This window comes from Ictalurus furcatus, chromosome 7 (assembly GCF_023375685.1).
Source record: "Ictalurus furcatus strain D&B chromosome 7, Billie_1.0, whole genome shotgun sequence".
NCBI lineage: Eukaryota > Metazoa > Chordata > Actinopteri > Siluriformes > Ictaluridae > Ictalurus > Ictalurus furcatus.
The window spans coordinates 11,271,211-11,298,361 of NC_071261.1; the positions used below are offsets into that span (position 1 = coordinate 11,271,211).

A 27,151-nucleotide genomic window follows, 5' to 3' on the forward strand; every position below is an offset into this window, starting at 1 on the left:
GTGAGCAAGAACTTCTTAAGGCTTCTAATGATTAGATGGTCAGGTGAGCACGATTAAAGTTTTAGTTAAAATCTTCAGAAATGTAGATCTCCAGGAACGGGGCTAGTGACCAGTGCTCTAGAGACTATCGTGAGTGAAAATCTCAGAAGATCAACAGTTCCTGGAATCCTCAAACCGGCCCACTTGGCACCAACAACCACACCAAGGTCAGTGTTAATGAGATCCCATTTTGAAGCTTGACCTGGATATATAAAGACATACATAGAGAGTATAGTGGCTCTGTTATGCTGTGGGGCGTTTATTTCTTTTTTATGGAATAGGGTCTACTTGTCCTTTCCTTAGACAGAAGGGTCACAAATCGATACCTTGTTTCATTGTTTGTTTGCTAGCTACAGTACAGTAGACATCTCTGCTTTTCATTATGGTGAAGGAATAGTGTGTTGTCCAGTGACCTCCCTGGTTCAAGCAGAGTCTTGACTCCCAGTCATGAACCATTAGCACTCGAACCACCACTAGATGTCAGCTTTTCATAACAAATCCCACCCAGCCCCTCCAAGCTTCCTAAACATCATGAGGCAAGGAGAGGCTGCAACCATAAAACAGCTGGACGCCGCATCTGTGCACGCATCAGCCGCAGAAGAAGATTTCTCTCCTCTGTTCATCGGGTGAGGCAAGCTCGTGTGTTTTTTTAATCACTGTTATTATTTTAGAGGTAAATAAAGATCTGTTAGAGAGGAATGCTGACAAGGATTCTGATTGATATGATCCTGACACACTCGCCAGCCACCAGAGGCTTCTTGTGAAGGCTTGTATTCGACTTGGACTCCATATCACTTGCAAAAACACGCACAATGCCTGAGATGACAAAATATAACCTGGTGGATGACAGTGATGACAGCTTCCAGTGCGGCATCGCGTTCCAGGTGAAGGTGCGTGTGACGGTATAATAGTATCAATGACAAGGTTGTCTGATGTGCTGAATGTGTTTGTGTGTGTGTGTGTGTGTGTGTGTGTGTGTGTGTATGTGTGTGTGTGTGTCAGCAGGTCATCTATTAGATGTGAGTTTAAATTACGTACCCATGTCCACCTTCTCCTCTGTCCCCTCTAGTTTATTGGCACTTTGGATATTGTGCGTCCCCAAAGCAGGCTGGACATCCTGGCAGCCATGAGAAGGGTCCGGGTAAGTAGGTTTAATATTTACTCAATTTTATTAGAATTATTTAAGTAATGAATTCTTTCTTTTTAAATGAAAATCTCTTCAACCATCGATCGATTATAAGAAATTATTGCTCGTTGTATAATCTAAGATATTAGAATCATTTCTAATGATTTGATTTGATCAGAATTTATAACACTGCGCAAAAACCTTACTTAGTCTACTTTTAAGTATGTTTTTGTTGTTTTTTCACAGTTAACAATATATTAATTTACTACTTATTCATTTTAATATTTTGCCCCAATAATTTTCTTAATATTACTTTATATAATATAGCAACACGAGGGCTAAATTTTTATTCACTTTAGTCTAAATAATATAAATAATAAAATGATCATTTAGACTCGAAAGCTTTATTTATTTATGCATATATACAGTATAATATATTTTATAAATACTTCAGTAATAAAGCATATTTTACATGTTGGTTATGATATTGTGCATTACATTTTATTACTGACATCAAATGTATAACAGTAAATATATGAAGGTAAATAATATTACTATTTATATTATTCATATACAGTATATTGATGATATATTAGTTTTAAATAAAACATCATATTTGCAAATAGCATGAGGATGGAATTTAAAGTCAATTTTCTAAAAATTGCAATCATCATTTTTATTTTAAAAAATGTAAGTATTATTTGATGTTTTTTTTGTTGTTTTGTTTGGTTTTTAGATAGCCAGCTATTAAACTGTACAGGATTATATACTGTATACAGCAAAAATAAATTGTACTGTGCTGATACATTTGTAGTCCTCAATCCTAAGAGTCCTAAGGTCTAATTATGCACATAAAAATCCTTCAACCTTTTTTGGCCTTAAAATATATATAAATAGCAGAGCTTTTTCTCCGTCTCATTAATCATTAATGTATTCAAATAACTCTTCTTCTCTAAGAAAAAGCAAGAAAAACAAGCAGGCATTCCTGTGACTGTCATTGTGAGTGAAGGAAAAATGTTCAGAGAGTAGAACCTCTTCTTTTAGGAGCACTTCTAGCCAAGGGCATACATTTTTATTTTGGACTTGCTCCATTGCCGGCTTATAGATTTATGGCAGCAGCATTGCACCAGTTTGCTCTGAGAGTGAAAACCCTTCTGCTTTTTTTTTTTTTTTTTAATAGACAGCCTATGCTTATCGCTGATTATCTGGTTAAAAAGGACGGCGCTCTATGTGGGGAGATGAAAATTAATAATCGATGAGTTCGAACTGATTTTCTTGAGAAAAAAACAAAAAATAATCTTCTTTGCCAGTTTTTTAGTCTTCCTTTAGTGTGATCTGAAGGCAGTGCTTTGTACCAAACATTTTTTGGTAATATGACAAGTTTCTTTCCTTTTTTTTCCCCAGTATGAGTTCAAAGTGAAGAACATCAAGAAGATGAAAGTCAGCCTGGTCGTTGCGGTGGATGGTGTCAAAGTGGTGTTGCATAAGAAAAAAAAGGTCTTGAAGACATTGTCTGAGCTTTTTAGTATGGCAGATCTCATGGAGATCAAAGGATTTGTAACTTTTTTTATGCTAAATATTTCCTCTAGAAAAATGCATACAGCTGGGATGAAAGTCATGTAACATTGGCACAGGATCCCATTTACAGGTAAGAAATGTACTGATAGGGCTTAATCATATCTAATGAACTTCTTTTTATAGAAAAACCATAAGTGCTACTGTTTTTTGTGACTTTGGACAAACATGAGAACCAAGTCTTTATAAGTCCAGGTGTGAAAGTAATGGCGAGTAATAATGTTCCTCCTCTTGTTGCATTACTTCCTGTTTCTAGTTTTGTGATGCCAGGGAAATCGTTATGATGATTATTGATATATAAAATAGACTTTCATATGACTTCACGAGCACTTGCACTGAGAGCACAGTGAAAATCTGCCTGCATTCAAGATCAGCTCCTCGTTTGCAGGTCTTCATGCAAGATGACACACATTGCATTCAAAACCCGTTGTTTTGGGGTTTTTTTGTCACTTGAGATTTGGTACGACAGCAAAGTCATAAAAACAGCAAACACTGTATGCACATACTGCGTGACGTATGGAATTGCACAATCAAGCCACGGTTCTGAAGGAGTTATGAACGCAAACCTGCGATTACGACAAACACCCCCCCCACCCCCCCACCCCATGAGCCCAAAATTGCTTCTGAGTCTGGACTCGAACGTGAAGTCACCCTTAAACTGTTTATAAAACCATGTAAAGATCAATTCCCTGCTAAGACATTTCATTTAAAAACATATTTTTATGATAAGTGGTAACACTTTTATTGATCCCGGGAAGGAAATTCCAGTGGTCCAGGGAGGAGAAGTCAAGTTGTGAGATAAGAACTGAGCCTTTCCTGAGTCCAGATGCATGCTGTATATTGTACACTGTAGTGGAAGAAAAGGAAAAGGGGAAGAAGGATACGGGGCAATGAGCAGGTTTTATCAACCACCTGCATGAGATCCACACAGCCTATGGGTAGCTCTTTCGATAGCGGTTAATCTTTATTTAATCATAAACGCTGAATGGAACAATAAGGTTAGGCCACATGTCACGTGACATGGGCTAGCTTTCTTAAATGTTTATAAACGGGGACGTATTTCCTCTGAAGATTTGTTTGTGCCAGAAGAGTGTCCTGTTCATTATACCTATGTGCAAGTACAAAAACACGATACCATCCAGAAATAAAAGAACGCTGACAGCTGACGCTAACATGCTGACATGTTCAAGTTATATTTTTAACAGTACATCCATAAATGTATTTTCTTTTTCTCGGACAGTATGAAACAATTCCAATTGCACATCCATCCATAAATCAGCATAAGAGCATAATCATTTTCTGGTTGTTATTGAAATGTTAACTCACATTGGTCTACTGTATTTTATTGTATCATATATTTTTTCTTTCCATTCCCAGAATATTCTATGTCTCCCATGACTCACAAGACCTTAAAATCTTCAGTTATATTGCAAAAGATAAGAAGAGCAATGTGTTCCGCTGCAACGTGTTCAAATCCAAGAGAAAGGTCAGTCGGCTAAGTGACATTGTATAGACAAACCAGTAGACAAATGTGATTTTTAATGTGTTTCTACAGAGCAGATGAGTTGATTGGGTATGGATATGGAACAGGCTTGAAGTTTGTATGATCAGGGTTGAATACTAATGAGTTTGGTAGAGGTTGGTTTAATCTCCTTTTTACTGACTGCACCAAAAGCTCCAATGGTTACAGTTTCCTGGATATTTTGAAGAACTAAGGAGTATGAAACATCTACAATTATTAAAAAGAAATATAGGAAAGAAATAGAGAAAAAATATTAGTCATATTTAGTCATGAGAGACAAGTAGTAGTCATATTTGTACACTGTTAATTCCATTCCTTTCTCCTTCTCTTCCATTGTTCTGGTGTTAGAGTCAAGCTATGAGAATTGTGCAGACAGTTGGCCAGGCATTTGAGGTTTGTCATAAACAGAGCATGGACACTGTGGACGGTAAGTCTATACGTAATAGTCTAGTTCCTTTTTTCTGATTCAGCAAAGAATTTTCATGTGCTTGATTGGAACGAAAACCTGCACCCACACCAGTCCTTTGTAGAAAGATTGGACACCCCTGTCCTACTGACTCCGTAGTGCTACTGTGGGACTTCAATGCTCGTGTTGGAAGTGATGGAGATATGAATGGCAGGAACAGCCTCCTATGAGCACAAGGTTGCTCATAAGTGCTCAGAGACACTGGGGCAATGATTGATTTTGTGATTGTACACTCAGACTTTATTGGACATTCAGCGAAAGAGAGGGGCAGAGCTGTGAAGTGACCACTTGGTGGTAAGATTGTAACATTTGTTGCATGCTAGATTTGACTGATAAACCCAGGAGATCCTTCTGAATGGACCATGTTTCAGTTCACCATTGGTGACATAGTTGCAAGAAGCTGTGTCCAGAAGGCTGTCAGGGCCTGTCATGGTGTTATGGATACCCCCCCACACTCCAGTAATGGTCATGGAAGTCTCTCCTGATTCGGTTGAGAGAGCCGTTCTTATTTTTGAAGAAAACTGTTGGTAATATTACAAATATTTTTAACTGTACTAGTCAAGTGGACTATTTTTAACACGATTTTGTCCATTTGTGTTGGCAGAATGGTTGGTGAAGTGCGAGGAGGAGAGAGGACAGGAGGAGGACACTCCAGATGCTGATACCAACCCAGAGGAGACAATGCAGAAGACAGATGTAAAGGTACTGCCTAGATGCACTTTGATAAATGTGCATAATGAATACAATTTTGTAAAAGATAGATAAATTTAGCTGTTCATGCATCTGTTTGTTTTTTTAATACACTGGGACTTTAGTAGTATAGTAAGTTAAATCATAGGACCTGTTTAATTCTTAAGATGCAAAGCTCCAGTATGCTGAAGATGAAAAGACACTTTAATTGCATGTTGCGAAAGCAAGTTAAAAGTTTTTAAGTACAGATTCACCGAAACTGGATCAATAAAATTAGACAATTGACAGTTGTGATCTTCTGCTGTTGTAGCCCATCTATCTCAAGGTTTGGTGTGCATTCTGTGATGCTTTTCTGCTCAACTAGGTTGTAAAGAGTGCTTATATCAGTATGTTTCTGCATGATTTCATGCTGTTTATAAACAGTATCAAATAAGTCTTCTTGGTTAACATGAAAATACCACCAGCTTTCATGTGGGATCTTGATGGTTTCTTCTGTGCTGTAATGAATAATGCAGTCTACAGCATAAATGTTGCATGTTGTTTTAGCATTTCTATCAAGTCTATAATGAATAAAATATACACAGACTGCGTATCATCAGTTCTCATGTACCTGAGCTATCACAGTATCAAGCTGTCTAAAATAGACTTCATGATGAGGCTTGTAATGTTTAGCAGCGTGAAATATTGCTTATTTCTAACACAACATAATCTCACTTGCAATTTTCGAAGAATCCATATAAGCCCACCAGTGCGTAAAATTAGGAATGGTTAAAGGAGAAAAGTTAGAGATTGTTGACGTTCTTAAGACTTCATATACATGAAATCCAAGGAGAGTAGAGCTCTCACTCATTAGGATATTGTGTGAAGTCAGACTCTCAGATTCTCAGTAACCCTCTCATTCATTTTATGTGATAAATCAGAAGTAGAAATAATAATTAAAAATATTTCATATTTATCATAAGAAAAAATAAGAATGTTAACTAATGGTGCAACTAATGAAGCCCTTGATTAGTTGCATCAGGTGTGCTTGAGACAACACCTGTTTTGCATATTTGTGCTGTTGTGAGGGATTCTATTCAGGGGTTGAATAATATTGAGACTGGAGAAGTCATTATAAGTTGCATTTTCAGTTGAATTTGGGGAAACCACTTGAAGCATTCTTGTGTTGAACTATTTCAATTGCTTTTGTTTGATTTCTTCATTGCAAACAGCTGAAAGTCTGTAGATTTTGACAATAAACCTGAATTGCAATGGGGGTTGATTAATTTTGATTGCAAATGTATGTTCAAAACTACACAGTTCACTGTGTCCTCAGAACTCAAAAGGCAAACCGTTGTAAACACATCTTGCCTCAGTCGATTTCCTGAGAGTAAAATCAATAAATTAATGAAACTCTTTTCTCTCCCCAGAGCTCTGAAGATGCCATGGTGGAAATAGAGCCATCAGGACTGCTGTCTCCGGTCCCAGAGCGCCTGTCACTGAACCACCGGGTCCAGCTCCTGAAGAAACAGCTCAAACAGCAGGAACAGAAAAGCCAGGCTGCTTCATCACAGGCAAACACACACACACACACACACACACACACACACACACACACACACAAAGGACCTTCAGTTGACATTATTATTACTGTAGCTAATTAATGCTGTAGCTACAATGAAACCTAACCACAAATTTATCCTTAGTGACAACAAGGCAATATTTTGGCTTTTTTAGTTTTGTAAATAAAAGTAATTTTTTTTCAAAAGTTTACTGAAACTACCAAGGGATCCCAGTGTCGGTTCTGAGATCACGCTGTTGGCAGTGGGATGATTCTCCCCCTTTGAGCTTGATAACAACAGACCAATGGTTAATGAGCACACTTTCCGCAGGGTATTGTACACTGTCAGACTCCGCCAAACCCACCCTGACCCACCGTGTTCACAAAATCCATGATAGATGCCTTGGAACCCTTGCTCCACCACACCAACGGGGTCTATGGATACTCCCCTATCTGGATGACTGGCTGCTCTGTGAACAGTCCCAGCAGCAAATGATGAGCCGGAAACATCTCCTGATCTCATATGTGGAAGCCCCAACACTGAAAGTCTTCAATTACGAGGAGAGCCATTTGACCCTTGCACAGACTGTGCTGTTGACTAGCTTCATGCAAGCCTTTCTGACAGAAGACTGACAAAAGAGCTGTCAAGATGATAAAGGCAGTCAGAAATGTATGAGTGGCCAGACACCACTCATATAGTATGGACGTTCTATATCATGATGGTAGGAGCAAGACTGGTGGTAAAACTGAAAATGTTGCACCTCAGACCATTTCACTGTCAGCCATATCGCAGAAGCATGTGCTAGTATTGGTGACAAGAGACTGATGTGTTACAGCCTTAGTATATTGAACGCTAATTTCAGGCGCACTGCCAGCATAGCTTGTGGCCACATCGATTTGCGATTTTGCTGTGCTTCCTAACGTAGTCCTCAATGTCAGTAAAGTATAGTATTTGGAGTACAGTATATACTATATGAATGCTGCCTATTATTGTCTGGTGAATTTTGCCATTAGGACATGTTGCAAACCCTTTTGACAACTTTCATGCATTGCCTCCATAAGTTCTGATGGAAATGACCCTAGTGGTCCAGAAAAAAAGGAAACAGAATGGAAGGTTATTTATGTAACTGGGATACTACAACTGAGTATGGTTGTTATTATTATTGATTATGTTGATGGTTTATAATCAAGATTTTTTTTGCTTGCTGTTTGTCATCGTCAGGCTGCCCTGCTCCAGCAGCAGCTATGTTTGGAGACGCGGGCAAGGACAGAGGCTCAGGTTCGAGCTCAGCAGCTCCTGCAGCAGAACGGCGAGCTCCTTCAGCATCTCTCCATGCTGATCAAACACATTCAGGAGCTGGAGCTCCGCACACACTCGTGCTCCTCCACCAGTGAGCTTTCACCATGCGTATTATTTCTCCTCCTCCCCCTTTTCATACTTCACAAATCTTGCAAAAAAAAAAGTAGACAACTTTTAGTAGCAAATTCAGATCTTTTCAACTTTATTGAATCCTCTGTCTAATGCAGTGGGATCTCAGGACAGCCTGTTGGAGATCGCCCTGAGAGACAACGTTCCTCGCTTCTCCCCCTTGAAGAAGCCTAACGTGGTGCGTCTGGATCCGTTCGGCTTCTTTCCAGAGCCGTCGGACAGTGAAAAGAAGCCAGAGCAGGACCGGGATTCAGGCCAGGGTCCAGACGAAGAGCAAAGTGAGAGTTCTCCTACCGAGGCTCACTTCTTCTGCACGTTGGAGATTCCTGGGTTCAGGGAATCGGGTATCGCATCCGGATACGAATCCAATACGGACGAGAGTGATGATAGGGAGAGCTGGGGCCAATAAGCAATTGAGTATTGAAGATCTGTAAGCAGTGCTGGAGATGCAATTAAGCTCCTGATGTTTGAGAGTTATGAGAGTATGGATTCAATTCAATTCAAATGGAGATTAGGAGTGATGCGGCCAGTAACTAAGAAGAATAATTAAGAGATAAACTTTGTGTTGGAGGGACTGTTTTTGGATGAGGGTGATGAAATTATGAATGACACAGTCCCAGTATACACTATGTTCCTACTGAAGTTCATTTTAGAGTATATTACTTGTGGAAATAATCATCCGTCTGTAATGCACTGTAGCATTAATTTAGCAAGAATGAACAAACGCATACATGCCCTTTAAAAAACATTATGAATTTGAATAATTGATAAAGAATTATCAAGATGAGGAGAGACGATCAGGAGAGGTCAGGGGCAGGAAGAAGTTAGGAAGCAAATATTCTTTTATAACTCTTTTAACAAGACCTGCTTGCTCAACTGTTATCGTAGATACTCAAAGCACTGTGCTCATCCGGCATCATCACTGTGTGACAGAAAACAAAACAAGAAGACAATGGATAATAGTCATGTGATCATTTAAAGCTTTTGGTCTGACTCTGCTGTTACTGTGATGCTAATATGCTGAGCTTCCATGATGTCTACAATGGACCTGTACTTGCACTACTTGCACTGTGTGAATTTTGTTCCGCTTGAATGTAAGACACGCATTCATCACATCTGGCATTTCTGCATCTGTATGGTATGAAAAATCAGTTTTACCCATTTGGCCAAAAAACGGCACAGGTTTATTGTGCATATCCACAGGATCCACGGACAATTCAAGAAATCCTGGGACTTATAAATACAAGGCTAAGACTCGTTTAAGACACTGTAAAATGTTCCAGTTCCCAGATTTCCTCTTTTACTGGTTTGAGCCCATAATGTAGAAAAATTTATATTGGTATACAGTACCTTCAACCTGCACACAGGTGTCCAATATAACGCCTGGGGATTGACATGATGTTTGTACTGCACTGTGGGATTTATCTGCCATATTGTATGCAAACACTTTTTTGTTTGGTTATAACAGATAACAGTGGCTTAAGGAGAATGCAAAAGCACCAACATATGCACACTGCACGTCTAAATCGTCACACACTAACCTCTAAAGACTGAAAATGGCTCACAAATTCCACATATACATAAACTGTTTCGATTTAAGGTGCCACCATTCAAAAGCATTACAAAAACCAGTAACATTCATAGAATCTTACAGATACCATCGAAAAACCGTGATTTGTAGTATTGCTAGGTAACAGATCTGACTAGCTTCTTTGTTTCAGGTTTGTGTTTATTGCAGATGCAGTTCACCTTGCTGCCAAAAGGGGGGCTGTTAAAAAAAAAAAAAGTATCACAAACAGCTCCTTGAAACGTTCCAGGTGATGTGTGTTGGTATATCTGTAAACTTCTGGCAAATCCAGTCTGTCATCGAAGTGTTGCATGAGTGCATATTTCACCTACTTCTCCTTATTGTCTTCTTCGGCTTCTTCATGAGTAATGTGTCCTGAGTTATTAGTTATTACTATTACTGCCATGTTTAGCTATGGCTCTGTTTGAGGTCGTGTTTATTTGTGGCTTTCTCGATATACTTTCAGAGTGAGATTTATCAGCCTGTGCAGTGATTGTATTACATGTAAATGAATTACGAGTAAGAACATGTAATGACAAAGACAAGCAGCGATTTTAGAAATCGAATTTCTTTCAGTCGTGGCATTTAACCCTGCATTCATCTCGATTTTCTACACTAGAGTGACTAGAGTGTAGCGAAATGTAAATCGCGACAGGTCTAAATGCAGAGTGATGATGTTTAAAATGTTTTAAAACTGTTTGAACACTCTTAGCAAATCCATACAGTTTGAAAATACATAGAATTTTTTCAGTTGCTTTTCAGTTTCCATTTATTAAAGCTACTCTTCAAGCATCTGAGGTCAGTCTCTGCCTAAATGAGTTGGTTATTCCAAGTATACAAGTGACACATATGTTACAAATTCAGGTGAATTTTGTCTGTGATAAGCAACCAAGTACGTTTTTGTAATCTGCTTTTTAAAACACCTATTGGGTGGGCTATCCTGTTTCAGGAGTTCAGCAAGATACAACAGAGCTAAAACGTTTGAATGGTTTAGATCTGTTTAGGACTTTTGTAGCCTGGATGAATATGCTCTGATTATCATGTTTTTCCTAATTAATACATTAGCTGAAACAAGCTGCAGCGCTCGGTTTCACTGAAAAACCTCCAAGTAATGTGTCTGTAGTTAGGCGTTAATGCTAAAATTGTGCTCATCTGTATTCGGACCTCAAAACAGCAGGGTGTCTTACTGTAGTTATGTGTGATTCTGACCGTGGGTCGATTAGGAACTTCAGTTGATTTTCGTTGCATAATATCAGTTCAAACGAACATGCCTACTTTTGTTTTAAAGCTCTCATACAATAGATTTACATGCATCCGAGGTCAAAAAAACACTTTAACGTTCTCATAATTAAAACTGCAGCATTACCTTTTTTTCCCTCAGTGTCAAAATCAACTCATTAAATGATCCGTTTTAAAGGATTCTTTCTAAACTCCTCCTTTCAGAGAGCATACTCTGCTCTGATTGGTCAGATGTCCCAGTCTGTTGTGATTGGTCTACTGCTGTCAGTGTGTTTCAAAAAGGAAACGCCCACTGCCATATAGAGTTTCAGCTCCGTCTGTCAGCGAGCAGCCAATGAAGAACAGAGGTGGGTTTTTTGTTACAAACCTACGTAGGTTAGTATAGGAAGTAATGTCTGGAATTACTAACCAGTCGTTTCAGCTGTTCAGAATCGGTTCCTTCTTTTGGGAGTCAATAACTCTATTGTGTGCTTTGATTTTTAAACTTTGCAAACTTTTTACATTCATAAACAGCTCTATAACACACTACGTGAAAGGTAATATCTGAAAAAACATAATAGGTGCACTTTAAGGCCAGTGTCACCGCCTGACAGTTTAACGTAACCACAATATGTCATGTTAAAATGTATGTTTTGGGCTGTAAAAACACTTTTAAAAAAAAAAGAACCTATGCAAGGCCATTTAACGCCAATACATAATTATTTTCGCTGTTCATTAATTACAGGATTTTTAAAAAGCAGCTTAAGCTGAAACATTACATATCTTGTAGACCATTTGTTTTTTGTTTTTTTTTAATTGATACGTGTAGGAAGAGCTGTATACATAGCAGGTAAGTGCTTGGTCAGCTTATCCTTTAAGCTGTAGACACATTAGGAGAGTTAATTGAATTTACAAAATAAACTGGCATTATTTGTATTAAATCAAGAAATCAAAGTAGGAATTAAAATGATGATAAAATCACCTACATCCTCCACGCACATATTGCAGTTTCATTACCTTGATTTAGTATCTTGTGGCTACATTAAATTGCGTGCCCAAGTGTAATTCATCCCCTGTCCATTAGATCTATAATTTTCACACGTTCTGCCTACTGCATAAGTGGTGTGTCTCATAATTGAAGCCTTATGTGAGGACCTTTTTTTCTTTCTGCTCTAGATCCCCCCCCCCTCAGTGCTGATTTGTACAGAACAGGGCTGCACTTGAGTCTTGATGGACTAACATACAGTTCTGAAATTCCTTTTAGGAGTCGCTGTTTATGGAGCTTATGGCACATAAGTGGTACGTTTCTATGACAGAATTTTAGATATTCTCAATTACTTTCACATTCATAGAGTTCCTGTGTTTGATATTGATATCTATAATACATATACATAGGTGTGTATGGAGAGAAATACAATTGAAAGTACTTGGTAAAGTGGAAAAAGGATGCAATATGCACATATGGTAGCAATAGATACAGTAGGTTGAGTGTATGAGGTTGAGTGTATTCAGTATACTGAGCATTGTGTATATTTCTTTGGATTGGTGTTGGGAAAAGGAGAAGAAGATGTTCCTTTCCTGTGTTTTTGATATTAATATTGATAATATTCTTATCACAATACTAACAGGTTGAGCTGTGTTTGCAGTACAAAATTCTCCTTTAGAAATGGTCATGTAAAAATTGCAACTTGTCTCGAAGTGATTTTTGTTGTTGTTGTTGTTTGTTTGTTTGTGGTCAGTTCACAAACTGGAAGGCAGTTACCAAATGCTTGAACGACTCCTTAGGGAGGAAACAGTATAGGGAGGTAATTACCTTGTTTCTATTAAAATTGTGAATTCTATTAAAATAAACATACTGTATCTTTAAAACAGTGTCCTTGTCTGGAAAATTGTCCAGAAAATTCTGGGATGTTTGGACGTTCTGATGTAATACACTCTGAAAACAGCTAAATCTAATGTAAATGTAAAGTATATATTAAGTAAATTTCTTGCTATTTTTCGCTGTTGGTTTGTTAGCTGAATCAGATTTTCCTTTTCCAACTCCTGATCAGTGAAGAGAAGCATAAACAATAATAAATAAGACCTCCCAGAAACTCTGTCAGGTTAGCTACCTCGCTAATGACAGTGGTGCATCCTGTCAGGTTAGCTAATGCTTGCTATCTAACTAATGCTATCAAAGTAGATTATTAAAAACTATGGATATGACATGACAAAAACTCAGTCAGATTTGCTCATGTTAATGGTCTGGATAGAGGTAGCAAAACATTTATTATTAACCTTTTTAAAGATTAAAGTAAATATGAGTTTAAAAATCCTCTCAGAAACCCTGGCAAGATAGTTACCTGGCTAATGTTATTAGTGCTTCCTGGCATTTTAGCTAATGCCAACTGGCATTTTAGCTAATGCCAACTCTATCTAACTAATGTTTCAATGAAATTTTTTAAAAACTGTGAATGTGACATGAATTGCCCTTGTTAATGGTTAAGTGGTGTTAGAGGGGGAAATAATTAACATTTATAAAGATGACTGAATAATCCTTTTAGAAATCCTGTCAGGTAGGTTAGCTGGCTAATGTTAGCAGTAAATCCTGTTAGATTCATTACATTAGCTAACTAATGTTGTCAATGTAGAATATTAAAATATATGAACATGACAAAAACAAAATCCTGTCAGATGCTCATGTTATTTGTCTGAGAAGTGTTAGGGGGGAAAAAAGAGTATTAATATTTATAAATATGACCTAAAATAACCTCTCAGAAATCCTGTCAGGTTAGCTAGCTGGCTAATATTAGGAGTACTTCCTGTCAGGTTAGCAATTGCGAGCTACCTGACTAAGTTTGTCATTAACGAATATTAAAATCTGTGAATATGACACAAATCCTGTCAGATTAGCTTATGATAATGGTTTGAGGGGGGGAAAAAAGCATATTAGGATTTATAAACATGACCTTTAAAAAAAATCCTCTCAGAAATCCCGTCAGGTTAGCTCATGTTACAGTAGCTAGGTGGTTAAAATATATGAAAATACTGGAGTGTATATGTTCCTCCTTCTTGAAGACTTCCATATATAGAGTTAAAGGCATACAAACATTTGCATGTATGGTCATAGATAAATAGACAAAGAGACAGATAGATTTAATTGCCTTTACAATGTCAGACATGATTATTCGATCTAAAATACAAATATATGGAAGTTCATAAACTCATAAAGTCTAAGGATATTTCTTTTGTATTCTGTTGTTGTTCGAGGCAAAATGTCCATCATGCAATGCTCCTTCATTCTGCTCGTCTTCATTGGTGCAGTGAGGTCACAAGTCAATCCAGGTAAGATAACATAATTTTGATATTTTAATTAATATGTTTTTTCTTGTGAGCAAATTGCATAAATGGGCTTTGATCGCATCACACCACCCCCGTTGTTGATTATTTTTCTATAATTTACAATGCACTAGTACAATAAAACAATGTATGTACCAGAAAACACATGCAACTACTACACACCTATTAAAATACTAGGTACATCTCATAGTAGTTTACCATATTTAAAATGAGATCGTACTGATTAAGGTAATGCTTTTATGTTTTATGTATAAACTGACAAATTACAACGACAACTCTATTCATATGAAGGAAGTTACACTGAATATGTCTGTTTATTCTGCTAAGGCAAAGTGTACAGTACAGTAGAGGGACCAGTTCATTTATTCACAGTTACTGGATTTTTCCAGCTTCCTCACTAGTACAGTATTGATTCATGAAAACTGGGCATTGCATCATCATGCACCAATGTTAAGATACGCATATGAAAAGGAATGTATATTCAAGCTCAACATATGGCAATAATAAGAGTCTTTATTTACGTAGCACCTTGTCCAAACAGGTCAAGGGCAAATGCTTTCGCGTCTTATTTAAGCACCAGGCTGGAACAGGGAGGTCATTCACATGGAACTGGCGCAAGAAGGCGGCCATGTTGGGGGGTCCAGTGACTGTTTAGCCTGCCAAGGTTAACAAGATGAGTGGAGTCACTGAGTTTATTCGTTTATTTGCTTCTTTTAGGACTTTTCCAGCAACTTTTCATAGTCAAGCATGAAGAAAGCCATCATAAGTACAAGTTACGGTTAATGCTACGGTTAATCCCTAGCAACATGGTCAGTTATATCATTTAGCAGTGCACATAAACAATCATATATATATATATATATATATATATATATATATATATATATATATATATATATATATATATATAACAAAAGTAAAGAAACAACTTCTTGATGAGAGAGATTAGAGGAGAATTTCCAGACTGGCTACAGTAACTCAAATAACCACTCATTACAAATTTGTTGATCAGAAAAGCATCACAGAACACACAAATATTGAGGCAGATGGGCCACAGAAGTGGAATATCACATCAGGTTCCACTCTTGTCTGAGACTACAGTGAGCAATGGATCATTAAAACTGGACAGTTGAAGATTGGAAAAGTCCAAGTGACGTTTTTCTAATCTTCAAGTGTCTAGTTTGGGCATATTATCCAGTAAAAGGACAAATTACATGTAAAAATGTCAAAATGAATCTAAATTCTATAGAAATTAGCACAAACAATACATGAAGTAAAATGGACTGTAAAATGAGTCAAATATACCCCAAAATTGAAATAAATGTACTTTTTTCATCAAGTTTTAAATCTGAACTTGCAACATTAAAACAACATTAGTTTCAGTCTCACTTGACATCTCGTGCAGAAGCTTAGCTGTTTCTGCTTTTTTTTTTCTTTTTTCTTTTTTTTTGCTGGCCAATAATATAAAGACCCTCTGTGTCCATGGCGAGGCCTCCTGGAATGTATTTGGTATTTGGGTGTTTACCTTTGGGGTGTGGGCTGTATGAGCAGTGCGCCTGTTTCACCCAAAAAAATGCCCAGAAAATCACTAGCTGAAACAAACCCACCCGTTATACCTCACCTAATATATAAAACAGTTCATTTTCAGCCTGTGTGTCATCACATCAGCTCATACACATAAAGAAGGGGGGGGTAATGTTAGAATTGTTATTTCAATTGTAGGACTCATAAAGGATTTCTCACAAATATATTAATACATCTGTGTGTGTGTGTGTGTGTGTGTATTTGTTAGCTACATGCAGGTATCCACTGGGGATGACTGGAGGCAAGATTCAGGATGAGGACATTTCAGCGTCCAGCCAATGGTCGGAGTCAACCGCAGCTAGATATGGCAGGTAAATACATACGTAGCTATGGTCCAGGTAAATAAATACACAAGTCACTTCTATATGTAAAGATTGCTGTTACAGGAAAATAATCATTGTTTTACCACAGCATCAGTGTATCAATGAATTATACCACAGCAGTTTGCCAACATTAACATATGACACATCGTATCTTTTATTTCTTTATAGCGACATTTAATGTCCAGGAAACATCAATGTCCTGATATCACTTATGTTATAGCAGCTATAAACAGCTGTTCCATAACCAGCCTCTCTGTCTTTATTTCTGTTGACAAAAAAAGCTTGTCAAGAACAAAATCCTTTAACTTGAACTTTTTACAAAAAGGACAAAAAGACAGTCCTTTTCGTCCATGCTTCTTTTTGTAATCTCCAATTACAGACTGGATTTCGATGACGGAGATGGCGCATGGTGCCCGGAGGCAAATGGTCCCCGGAGGCAAATGGAGTTCCTGCAGATCGACCTTCGCATTCTGCACTTCGTCACCCTGGTGGGCACGCAGGGGCGCCATGCGGATGGCGCAGGCAACGAGTTTGCGCAGCGCTACAGGATTAAATACAGCCGTGACGGCTCCCGCTGGGTCTCCTGGCGCGACCGTAAGGGCAGTCAGGTAAGCTGATGGCACATTTCTTTTAAGATGAAGATATGAAATCCAGACTTGACTCACTGAACCAGGCATCCTGATCCCAGATGTCGGTGCAGTATCACTTATGCAATCACTTATGATTTACAAATAACCATAGCTGAGCAAGTAGACAACAGAAGCAGCTTGGTAGTGCTGGGATTTGAACTTATAACCTTCCAATCATTAGCCCAAAAGCCTTATTAATGTGGAACCAGTTACTAGCCTGTTGTTGTTCTTGTTATGGCTGCCACCATTCCATGTCTTTCTTCCCAGATCATCGAAGGCAACAAGAACGCCTATGACATAGTGCTGAAGGACCTGGAGCCTCCGATCATCGCCCGCTTTGTGCGATTCATGCCCATCACTGATCCCACTGCATCTGTGTGTATGAGGGTGGAGCTGTATGGATGCGAGTGGCTAGGTCAGCTTTCACTGTAACATCCAGTGCCACTTGCATTCCTAAAGGAAACTTCCAGTCTGAAAACATTTGAGACATGTTTAGATTGAAAGTAGAAGGTTTGGAACCTGTGACAGACTGGACAGATAAAAGTACTAAAGCTCTTCTGCATCGTTAGGTAGAGATGAAGCGAGATAGACGAAATAGACCGAGAACAGGCCAAATAGACTTCTGTTGATGATAGAGGATAGTTTAAACTAGAAGGTTAACAATTCAACTTAGACCTCCGTTACAAAATAAACACACCGTTTCAGTTTACATGTTAATTATAAACGTTAGTATGCAAGTCCTTCTGGATTTTTCCAATTCTCATAAAGTCATTAGCCAGGTCTTTTTTTTGTTGCACTGGAGTGATTGCTAACGTAACTAAAAGTAGCTGCAACCACTTTTCTGCTTGTTTTGGTTATACAATTCTACTTGTATAAGAAGAAACGAGCTAAATTAGTCAAATAAACCATTGTTTAAATTTTGAACTAAAGAAATCCAATCAGGTGAGTCCAAATTCAAGATGACGGCAATGTACAGTGTCAGAAATCTGATCAGCAGGTCCAGTTTCTGGGTTCGAACTGATGTTTTCATTATGTATCAGCAAGGGTAAACTCATAGATTTGGCTGAATGATTACAATTAATTAAGTTGAAAGAAAACTATTATGTTCCAGACTAAATTTTCCTATTTTTCCTCCTCCAGATGGCCTTGTGTCCTACAGCAGCCCTGCTGGAGAGGAGATGACCATTGGTGGACAGCAAGTCTACCTTAATGACAGCGTGTATGATGGAGCCATGGGATACAGGTAATAATCCCATTTTAAAAAAAATTCTATATGTTGAACAATACAAACAAATCATTTGCTTGGTTCTATTTCTCAGCATGACGGAGGGTCTCGGGCAGTTGACAGATGGAAGTTGGGGTCTGGACGATTTCACTCAAAGCCACGTTTATGGTGTTTGGCCCGGATATGACTATGTGGGCTGGAGCAATGCTAGCTTTTCCAGCGGCTCTGTGGAAATGACATTCGAGTTTGACCGCATCCGAAACTTTACGTCAATGAAGGTGAGTGTGGAACTCCCGCTCAGTTCCTATACGTTTTCATCCAAACACTTATTCATATATCAAAATTGCAATTCCAAATTCCAACATCAGTTATGGTCTGCAATTATTCCTTGCTTGTTGGATGTTCAGTTTCAAAAATTCATGCCAATCCAGATCAGTATAGAGTTATGCCTTAGTTCCTGTATGTTACTCAAATCAATAAAGGTGTGGAAGTTGTATGCCAAAAAACGTACACCATTGAAGGACTATGTGGACCTTTACTTCAGTTCTGGGCATTAAGTCACCAAAACCTGATTCTATGAAAGTAGTTTTTATTAAACACAACGAATGTTTGATATCTCAAAGGTAATCCTTTTGCTTCTGTACCAATCGTCCTTGCTCATCCTCTCAGGTTCACTGCAACAACATGTACACATCAGGGGTGAGAATATTCCAGAAAGTCGTCTGTTACTTTCACTCGGAGTCAGATTGGGAGGCCAGGCCTGTTTCTTTCAAGCCCATTTTGGACGTTACAAGCCCAAGTGCTCGATTTGTCACAGTTCCTCTGGGGAATCGCATGGCCAATGCCATTAGGTGTCAATTTGCCTTCAGCGACACTTGGATGATGTTCAGTGAGATTGCTTTCCAGTCAGGTAACACATGAACATGAAGACCCCATCTTCACATATTCTTAATTTTACTTTGTAATGTATTTATGCATAAAACCAAGTCAAACTTGTCATCCTTGTTCAAATGGATGCTAAACAAAAAAGCAAGATACTGCTAATGCTAACAAAGCAAAAGAATCCAGTAAATTCTCTTAGAGATTAAAGACCCTTCACTTTTCCCAAAATCCAGATACAGCAGTGTATAATACCTCTCTTGTTCCAACGAAACGTGGCCATCCTACGAGCACGCAGCCAGGTAATGGATTTAGCTTTAGCTTTGGCATTTAGCTTTCTTGCACTGTTAACAGGATTGTTTGGGGGAAATCATATTGACACACATATTTTCTACATAAAAGTAAATATAAAACAAATGTAGTCAATCAACTAAGACATTTTTCTTTGGTTATAGCATTATGAACTATAAACTGAACCATTATTTGGCTAAATAATACCAAGTAAAGACAAAACACATGGTCTCAAAAGTAATTCACTGGATAGAAATATGGCAATAGAGAATTTAAACAAAATTTCTGCAACTGTGCAATGAAATGAAACACGAAGCTGGTACTAAACATCTTTTCCGTGAAGTCCATTTATAACATTTGCTAGCTAACATTAGAACATTGAGACTGGTGAATACGTAACTAGATACAGCCACCTCATAATTAGTGCTAATACTGCCTAGTCATGAATAGATAAAATATAAGATTTAGATTCGAAGTCTGGGGAACTAGAATAAGGTAGTGAACAGTTGCTGGAAGTGCACCTTGACCACCTCCCAAAAGCAATGTCGGTCTAGTTTGAGTGCGAAGCACATGAACCGTGTGGGTAAATGCCTAAAGGTTAGAAAATTGGATATAAATGTGTGTTTTTTGATACTTATTTACTAATATTTACTAATTATTATTTACATATTATTTACACTAGGACTCGATCCCACCCATAAGACTGATGACAGCAACACGCGCATCCTCATAGGCTGCTTGGTGGCCGTCATCGTCATCCTGCTGGCCATCATCATCATTATCCTCTGGAGACAGGTCTGGCAGAAGATGCTAGAAAAAGTGAGTCGGTCTTGTCATTATCTTCATTATATCTTTTCAATTTCATATTTGTATGAGGATTTTTAAGCAGCTAATGATATTCACCTTTTTAACACAGATTGGGATATTTGGGTCTTTAGTATTACATTGAACAAGACGTTTCATACATCTTAGGAAAAAAGTTACTAAAATCTAAATTATTTCCATTAAAAATAAATAATAGGTAATAAATTAAGTAAGTTGTTATAAAATAATTGTCTAATGATTCCAGGCCTCACGTCGGATGTTGGATGATGAATTAAGTTCCCGCCTCTCAGGCCGCAGAGAACCTTTTTCTCATCGTCACTCGTCCCTGTCTAGCGATTCAGAATCTACTGGCACATACGAGAGGGTTTTCCCACTGGGATTTGAGTATCAGGAGCCATCCGGGTTACGGAAATCACCAGAATTTCAGGCAATGGAAAATCTCGGTGAGAGGCAACAGTCCTAATCCTACTCTACCGCTACAGTACATACAGTATGAGTTCCTATAAGAAGAGTTATAGGTTTTAATAAATGGCTTATTTAATGTGCATATATGTTCCATGCACATTAAATATTTTTAATGCTTGATTCACAGCAGTCATGTCTGAATCGTCCGACCAGCATACATCCACCACCAAAGATGATGTCCCTCCCTACGCAGAAACAGATGTAGCGAGGCAGCAGAAAGCAACGAGCAGTCATTGTTATTCCATTGCAACAATCAGCATGCCTCCTGGACGAGATGGAGCATTGGAAGAATTTCCCAGAGAGAAGCTGACATTCAAAGACAAGCTTGGAGAAGGCCAGTTTGGAGAGGTCAGTGCAGAGGTGGACCTTTGCATGGGCAAAAAAAAGAGACTTCAAGTTGTAATATTAAATATAGCTCAGGTTAGATACAGTCTCTTAGATATTAACATCTCACAAATATCAGAAATACCACCTAAGAAACAAGACTAGGAAACCAGCAGATCAGGAAACGTGAGTGGAGTTTGTGTCTATGAAGCCTGAAGGCTCTTCAGTTCAGAATGTTCTTTAAGAAAGCCTTTTTTCTAAATTTGTTAAAGAGACAGCGTTGTGAGAAAACATTATATGTAGTGTAGAACCCTATTTTTCCCTATGTTTTGTTCCCTATGTGTTTTTCCCTAACAGAGTAAGTTCTAGGACTAGAAACTCCTAAATGTCCAAAAGTACAATTGGAAAACTTTTTTTCTGGGTGTAAGAAACCAGGGGCCTAGGAGACTAAAAAATAGGAAATCGGGTGACTAAGAAACAAAAGGTTAAATATAGAACCTATAAGGGTTCTTTGGTTTGCCCCGATAACAGATGTTTTTTATGTTTTTCCTTTAAAATCAAAATCCTACCCTACAGTATTTCTATAGCGCAACGGGTATTTACTGTACAAGATGCATGCAAGCCGCTTAGTCACCCTTGACAGCTAGTGATATAGGATAGCTCTCCTTGCACACATTACAGCATTCAGTCTCACACTGACCTCAGAAAAGAGCACTGATATTCACCACAGATGCTTCCCTTACAGGATGGAGGACCATGTGTTGGCACAGGGGCACAGGAGACATATATGCCACTGTCTGCTATGCCTTCCCTCCTCTTCCACTGATTCATCCCACGTTGCCAGAATTCAGCAACTAGGCCACAGAGTCCTGCTTATGGCCCTCAGACGGCCGGCAAGACTACTGCTTTTGCTGGTGGTTGGAATACCCTGGTGGCTTCCATGTTGAGCAGATCAGATGCCCCATTTAGACAGATGGTCACCTGTGTCTGTTGGTCTGTCACCTCATAATGATTTACCAATTGAGGACTCATTCTGAGGGTGTAGTATCTTCCCCTTGTACTATTAAATAGACAAAATGAGTGGGGGAGAACTACATGCTCTGGCAATAAGCCCATTTTGCATTGGTGGCCAGACGACTCTTGGCTGAATCTGGGTTTTGACCCAAGGTCACAATACTCAGTTTCATGAACCTGCCTATTGACCTTGCTGTGTGTCAAATCATGGGATAGGTTTGTAGAGCATTCCTTGCTATGCCTGGTGCACCCTCTACAATGTTATTTAGACCAGATGGTGGCCATCTGATTCTTAGACCATCTGTTAATCTGCCACACTGGAAGGACACTGGCTATAAGAGGCTAGACTACTGGGTGGTGGATGTCATAACTATGGCTTACAGACGGTCCCTATAACGATATGCCACTTATCATGGATGTTATTAAGAGGTGCACTAGAGCCTATAAGACTGGTAAACTAAGGGACTAGTAAAACAGGAGACTGGGATACTGCAGAAGGTGGTAACAGGTAACAATAATGATCAGGGGGTCAGGCGAACAAGGTGAACAGTAATGGAGGAACAAGGAGGATGACAAAATGCTCTATCTGATCTTAACATGCATTCCATTTGGCGATGGTATCTGCAGGTGCATCTATGTGAGGCAAAAGGAATGAAGGATTTTATGAAGGATGACGGTAGTGATATCGGGGATGAGCCTATTCTGGTGGCTGTAAAGATCCTCAGAGAGGATGCAACAAAAAACGCAAGGTATGCACATGAGATACAATCATGGTTCAGAAAATCTAAGACCACTACCAAGAACTTGTTCCTAATTACAATAAAAGATGACAAAACCATTCCGTGTTGCCACGAATAACATGACCACATTTTATATCATTCAACTCATATGGAATTTCACAATTTTCCCCAGGAATGACTTTTTAAAGGAGATCAGGATCATGTCAAGGTTGCGAGACCCCAACATTATTCGCTTGCTGGCTGTGTGTGTAGAGAGCGACCCCCTGTGTATGATCACGGAGTACATGGAGAACGGAGACCTCAACCAGTTCCTCTCTCGCCACAATCTTGAAGATTTGGGACAAGACCCAGAGCACACAGCCACCATCAGGTTATTCAAATGCTTGTAGTGGTCAAAGTTTTTTTTTTTTGCAGTATAAGCGTTAATATTGAGATTATTTTTGGATAATTAAAAGGGTAAGATATATCCATTTTATTCACAAAACACTTATCTGGTTGTCTCCTGAAGCAGGTTTAACTTAACCTGGGTACCTAGCTAAGTTCCAGCTTAACAAAACCTAACAAATGCAACCATGGTTAACTTGTCTCATGTTTGCATTAACACCTTGCTCTATGGATTCTTTCTACACTATGAGAAAACTGATTGTTGCACTTTACTTTGGGTGGTGTTAAGCAACAGACCCATTATAATCTTGTTCTCTTTGCAGTTACAGTGTCCTGATTAACATGGCTGCTCAGATCGCTTCAGGTATGAAGTATCTGTCTTCTCTTAACTTTGTGCACCGTGACTTGGCCACACGTAACTGCTTGGTGGGGACAAATTACACCATCAAGATTGCAGATTTTGGCATGAGCAGGAACCTGTATCGTGGAGATTACTACCTCATCCAGGGCCGAGCCGTGCTCCCTATCCGCTGGATGTCCTGGGAGAGCGTTCTCCTGGTAGGACCTGTTGTACTGATTGGTAGGGATAGAAAATTAGAAACCGAAAGCTGTGTAGGTAGCAGATCAAGACAACTTGAAGTATTGAAATCTACACCTACAGGTCAAGAGGATTTAAACCAGAAAATACTGTCCTTTCGCAGATTATAACTAGGTATCACATTCTGTTGGTTTGACTTACTAGCAAATAGAAGACCAAAGGACATCACAGGCAGAACCAAAAGTTATTTGCTGTCATGTAAATGTACTCCAAATGGAAACTTTAACAGAAACACCTGTACCCCTGCTGATTCATACAATTAACAGCCTGTCATGTGGCAGCAGCACAATGTGCAAAATCATTCAGATACAGGTCAAGAGCTTGAGTTAACTGCGGCAGCAGGAGCACAGTTTTAGCAAAACTGGACAGCTTCCATTCTTCAACTGACCAATTTTGGTGCCTACAGTAGCCTCAGGTTCATGTTTTTGGCTGACAGAAGTGGAACCCAATGTGGTCTTCTACTGTTCTAGGCCATCCACTTCAAGATTTGACATGTTGTTCAATCCAAGATACCTTTCTCCTCGCCACAGTTGTAAAGAGTGGTTATTTGAGTTACTGTAGACATTCTGTCCGCTCAAATCAGTCTGGTCATTCTCCTCTGACTGCTCTTATCAACGAGGTGTACCCACGCGCAGAATTGTCACACACTGGATGTTTTTGGGGTTTTTTTTTGCACCAGTGTATGTAAATTCTAAAGATTTTTGAGCGTGAAAACTGTACAATGAGATCAGCAGTTTCTGAAATACTCAAACCAGCCCATCTGGCAGTAACAACCATGCCACGGTCAAAGTCACAGAGATGTCTATGTGATTTTATGCATTGCACTGCCGCCATAAGGTTGGCTGATCAGATAACAGCATGAATGTGCAGGTATACAGGCGTCTCTAATGAAACAGATGGTGAGCATATACGTATATGGTGGAGTTACTGGACGACGTGGCTGTTGTGACAGTATTCTATACGTCTGACTGTAAATTTGGTGTTTTTAATCCAGGGCAAATTCACCATGGCCAGTGATGTGTGGGCCTTCGGTGTAACACTCTGGGAAATGGTCACTCTGTGCAAAGAGCAGCCGTACTCACAACTCTCAGATGATCGAGTGATCGAGAACATGGGCGAGTTCTTTCGAGACCAGAACAAGCAGGTGAAAATCCAAAATAATAATCACTGGAGTAGTGTGGAGTTACAGTTACCACCTTGAAGTTAATTATTTTCCTATTATACCACATCCTTATACTATAGCAATTTGCCAGAGCTAACAGTTATACTTTTTATCCATTTATAGTAACTTTTAATGTCCACAAAAGTAGTTACTGTAGTTTTGATTTTTTTTCAGTCTACATTTGGAATAATGGGGGGCATTCTTCCGTTCATACCATACATCTTCAGTAACTTCTTATTTGTGGAAATAAACAGACAAAACTGTTTAACTTATTATTATTTGAATTTCTTTGATCAGACTATAATTTAAATGTGATTATTATGTAAGTGGTAAAAAATGTTTTAATCCATCGAAGGCCTAATAATGACTTTGACATGTATTTCAGTCACAAAGAGAGAGTGACTTAAGGTTAAATCAGCATTTAAACATGATTATGTTGTAATAGTACATGGAATATTTTATTACTCGGAAAAGAATAAGTGAATATTTGTGTAGGTGAAACTAGGACGCCATAAAAAACCTCGAGACATTTTTACTTTTGGTGAAGAAGATTCCACAACACAATATGTGGAGGATTTTTTAAAAAAAATAATTTTTAATTCGCATAAACTGAGCAAAAATAAATTGGGGGGGGGGGGGGGCTAAAAGGGAAATACAGAAGTCTTGTATTTAGCAAACCGATGCCATACGATAACTTTTACATCTGTGAGTGGCAGTACTGAGCTGTGTTTATATCATTTCTCAGCTCTGCAGCAGTTTTGTTATTATTATCATGACCTTCTTTAAAAGATGATTAATGCTTAAGCTATTCTGGATGCACTTAAAGCAATGACAGGATAGACAGCAAAGGTGTGACCTTTTAATTCATGTCTGTGTTTAATAACTATGACTTCATCAGGTGTACTTGCCGAAGCCTTTGTGTTGCCCCGATGCCATCTACAGCCTCATGCACAGCTGCTGGACGAGGAACGCCAAAGAACGTCCGACGTTTGAGCAGATCCACGCAGCTCTACTTGAATGCCAGGCTGGAAATGTGCTGAGTGATGAATCTGACACAAACACACAGTTCTGAACTTTTCCCTCCAGCTGTGCATAATAATAGCTGCAATGCATGGTAGGAACTGTCAAGAAAGTCTGCAATTACTGTATAAATGATGTAAAAAGCTGATTGTTACATGAGTTATATGAATTTCGTATGCATATAAGAATGTTTGTTATTCTTGTTCTCTTCATTAAGCTCTATTATATAGCTAATTGTTTACACCTATTATAAATCTGCCATTATTCTGCACACTTCCTTTGAACCTTGTTAAATGAATAAACCCTCTTGACTTTTGAAACTGCAAGTAGTTGTGTCGTGTTCAGCGCTTCTGGAATCTGATTGGCCAAAAGGTGTTGATAAATTTGCTATTACAGCAGTTCTAACATTAGTGTAGCTGCAAATGACTGTGTTGATTTTCTGGAAGTTTCAGTGCTTCAGAGGTAAAGTTTTTTATCACAAAAAAAGTCTTCATCGCAGAGGAGTTTGTGCATTTTCTGGTTTCTCTGTAACATAATAAGCAGTAGGTGTTTTTTGTTTTGGGATTATTAACTTTTACAGAGAATAAAAATAGAGACTGATGTGGGAACGATGGTTTATAGATGGTACAGCGTAAGTGATAACAGGAACTACCTTGTTTTGTGGACGTTCCTCAACTTTAAATTGTAAACTGTAACCTGATAATACAAAAGTATGACAATGTTGATAATAAACAAAAAATCAAACAAACATTAGAGTCATTGACAAATTGCTTTGGTGTAAGAAGAATAAAACAGTTTGGGACATGCTGAATATTCGGGTGTTAACAGTAAAAGAAAGTCTACAGTTTTAAATAGTTTATAAGTTGGTAGTTTGTGTAAATATTTTAATTGTCTAGTTATGTCACCTTAATATGGCTATTATATTAGTTGGATGGCTATCGAGCTGTTAAGTTCATGTGTTTTTTCCCCACACATCAAGTTTTTTGATGCTTTACAATGAAGATTAATGTTAGCTTTCTACTCTGAAATGGGTTTGAGCTTTGGGCAGAAAGGCTATCAAAAAAAAAAAAAAACACCCAACTGATCAAACAAACACAAAAACAACCAAACATACAAAAAACAAACAAACAAACAAACAAACAAACAAACACACCAAAACAATCAACCAAACAAAAAA

At 38.4% G+C, this 27,151-nt stretch overlaps 2 protein-coding genes across 2 annotated transcripts; both read left to right on the plus strand.

Moving 5' to 3' along the window:
* nos1apb (nitric oxide synthase 1 (neuronal) adaptor protein b) lies at nt 1-9,638 on the plus strand. Its single transcript, XM_053628358.1, has 10 exons — nt 1-929; nt 1,109-1,180; nt 2,570-2,662; nt 2,755-2,813; nt 4,118-4,226; nt 4,611-4,689; nt 5,333-5,430; nt 6,828-6,971; nt 8,181-8,349; nt 8,486-9,638. The coding sequence occupies exons 1-10, from the start codon at nt 852-854 to the stop codon at nt 8,794-8,796; spliced, it is 1,212 nt and encodes a 403-aa protein (XP_053484333.1). The 5' UTR covers nt 1-851; the 3' UTR covers nt 8,797-9,638.
* Nucleotides 9,639-14,154: 4,516 nt separating this feature from the next.
* On the plus strand, nt 14,155-26,472 carry ddr2b (discoidin domain receptor tyrosine kinase 2b). Its single transcript, XM_053628357.1, has 16 exons — nt 14,155-14,496; nt 16,304-16,406; nt 16,798-17,026; nt 17,315-17,462; nt 18,188-18,290; nt 18,367-18,550; nt 18,942-19,182; nt 19,388-19,453; nt 20,125-20,261; nt 20,512-20,710; nt 20,860-21,080; nt 22,698-22,819; nt 22,983-23,180; nt 23,518-23,752; nt 24,787-24,936; nt 25,853-26,472. The coding sequence occupies exons 1-16, from the start codon at nt 14,427-14,429 to the stop codon at nt 26,024-26,026; spliced, it is 2,580 nt and encodes an 859-aa protein (XP_053484332.1). The 5' UTR covers nt 14,155-14,426; the 3' UTR covers nt 26,027-26,472.
* The last annotated feature ends 679 nt before the right edge of the window (nt 26,473-27,151 follow it).

Coding starts and splice junctions, on each gene's coding strand:
- nos1apb (XM_053628358.1), top strand. CDS start 852: ATGCCTGAGATGACAAAATATAACCTGGTGGATGACAGTGATGACAGC. Junction 4,227..4,610: donor TGTTCAAATCCAAGAGAAAG/GTCAGTCGGCTA, acceptor TTCTGGTGTTAG/AGTCAAGCTATGAGAATTGT. Junction 4,690..5,332: donor GAGCATGGACACTGTGGACG/GTAAGTCTATAC, acceptor TTGTGTTGGCAG/AATGGTTGGTGAAGTGCGAG.
- ddr2b (XM_053628357.1), top strand. CDS start 14,427: ATGTCCATCATGCAATGCTCCTTCATTCTGCTCGTCTTCATTGGTGCA. Junction 19,183..19,387: donor TGAGATTGCTTTCCAGTCAG/GTAACACATGAA, acceptor CCCAAAATCCAG/ATACAGCAGTGTATAATACC. Junction 23,181..23,517: donor GAGCACACAGCCACCATCAG/GTTATTCAAATG, acceptor TTCTCTTTGCAG/TTACAGTGTCCTGATTAACA.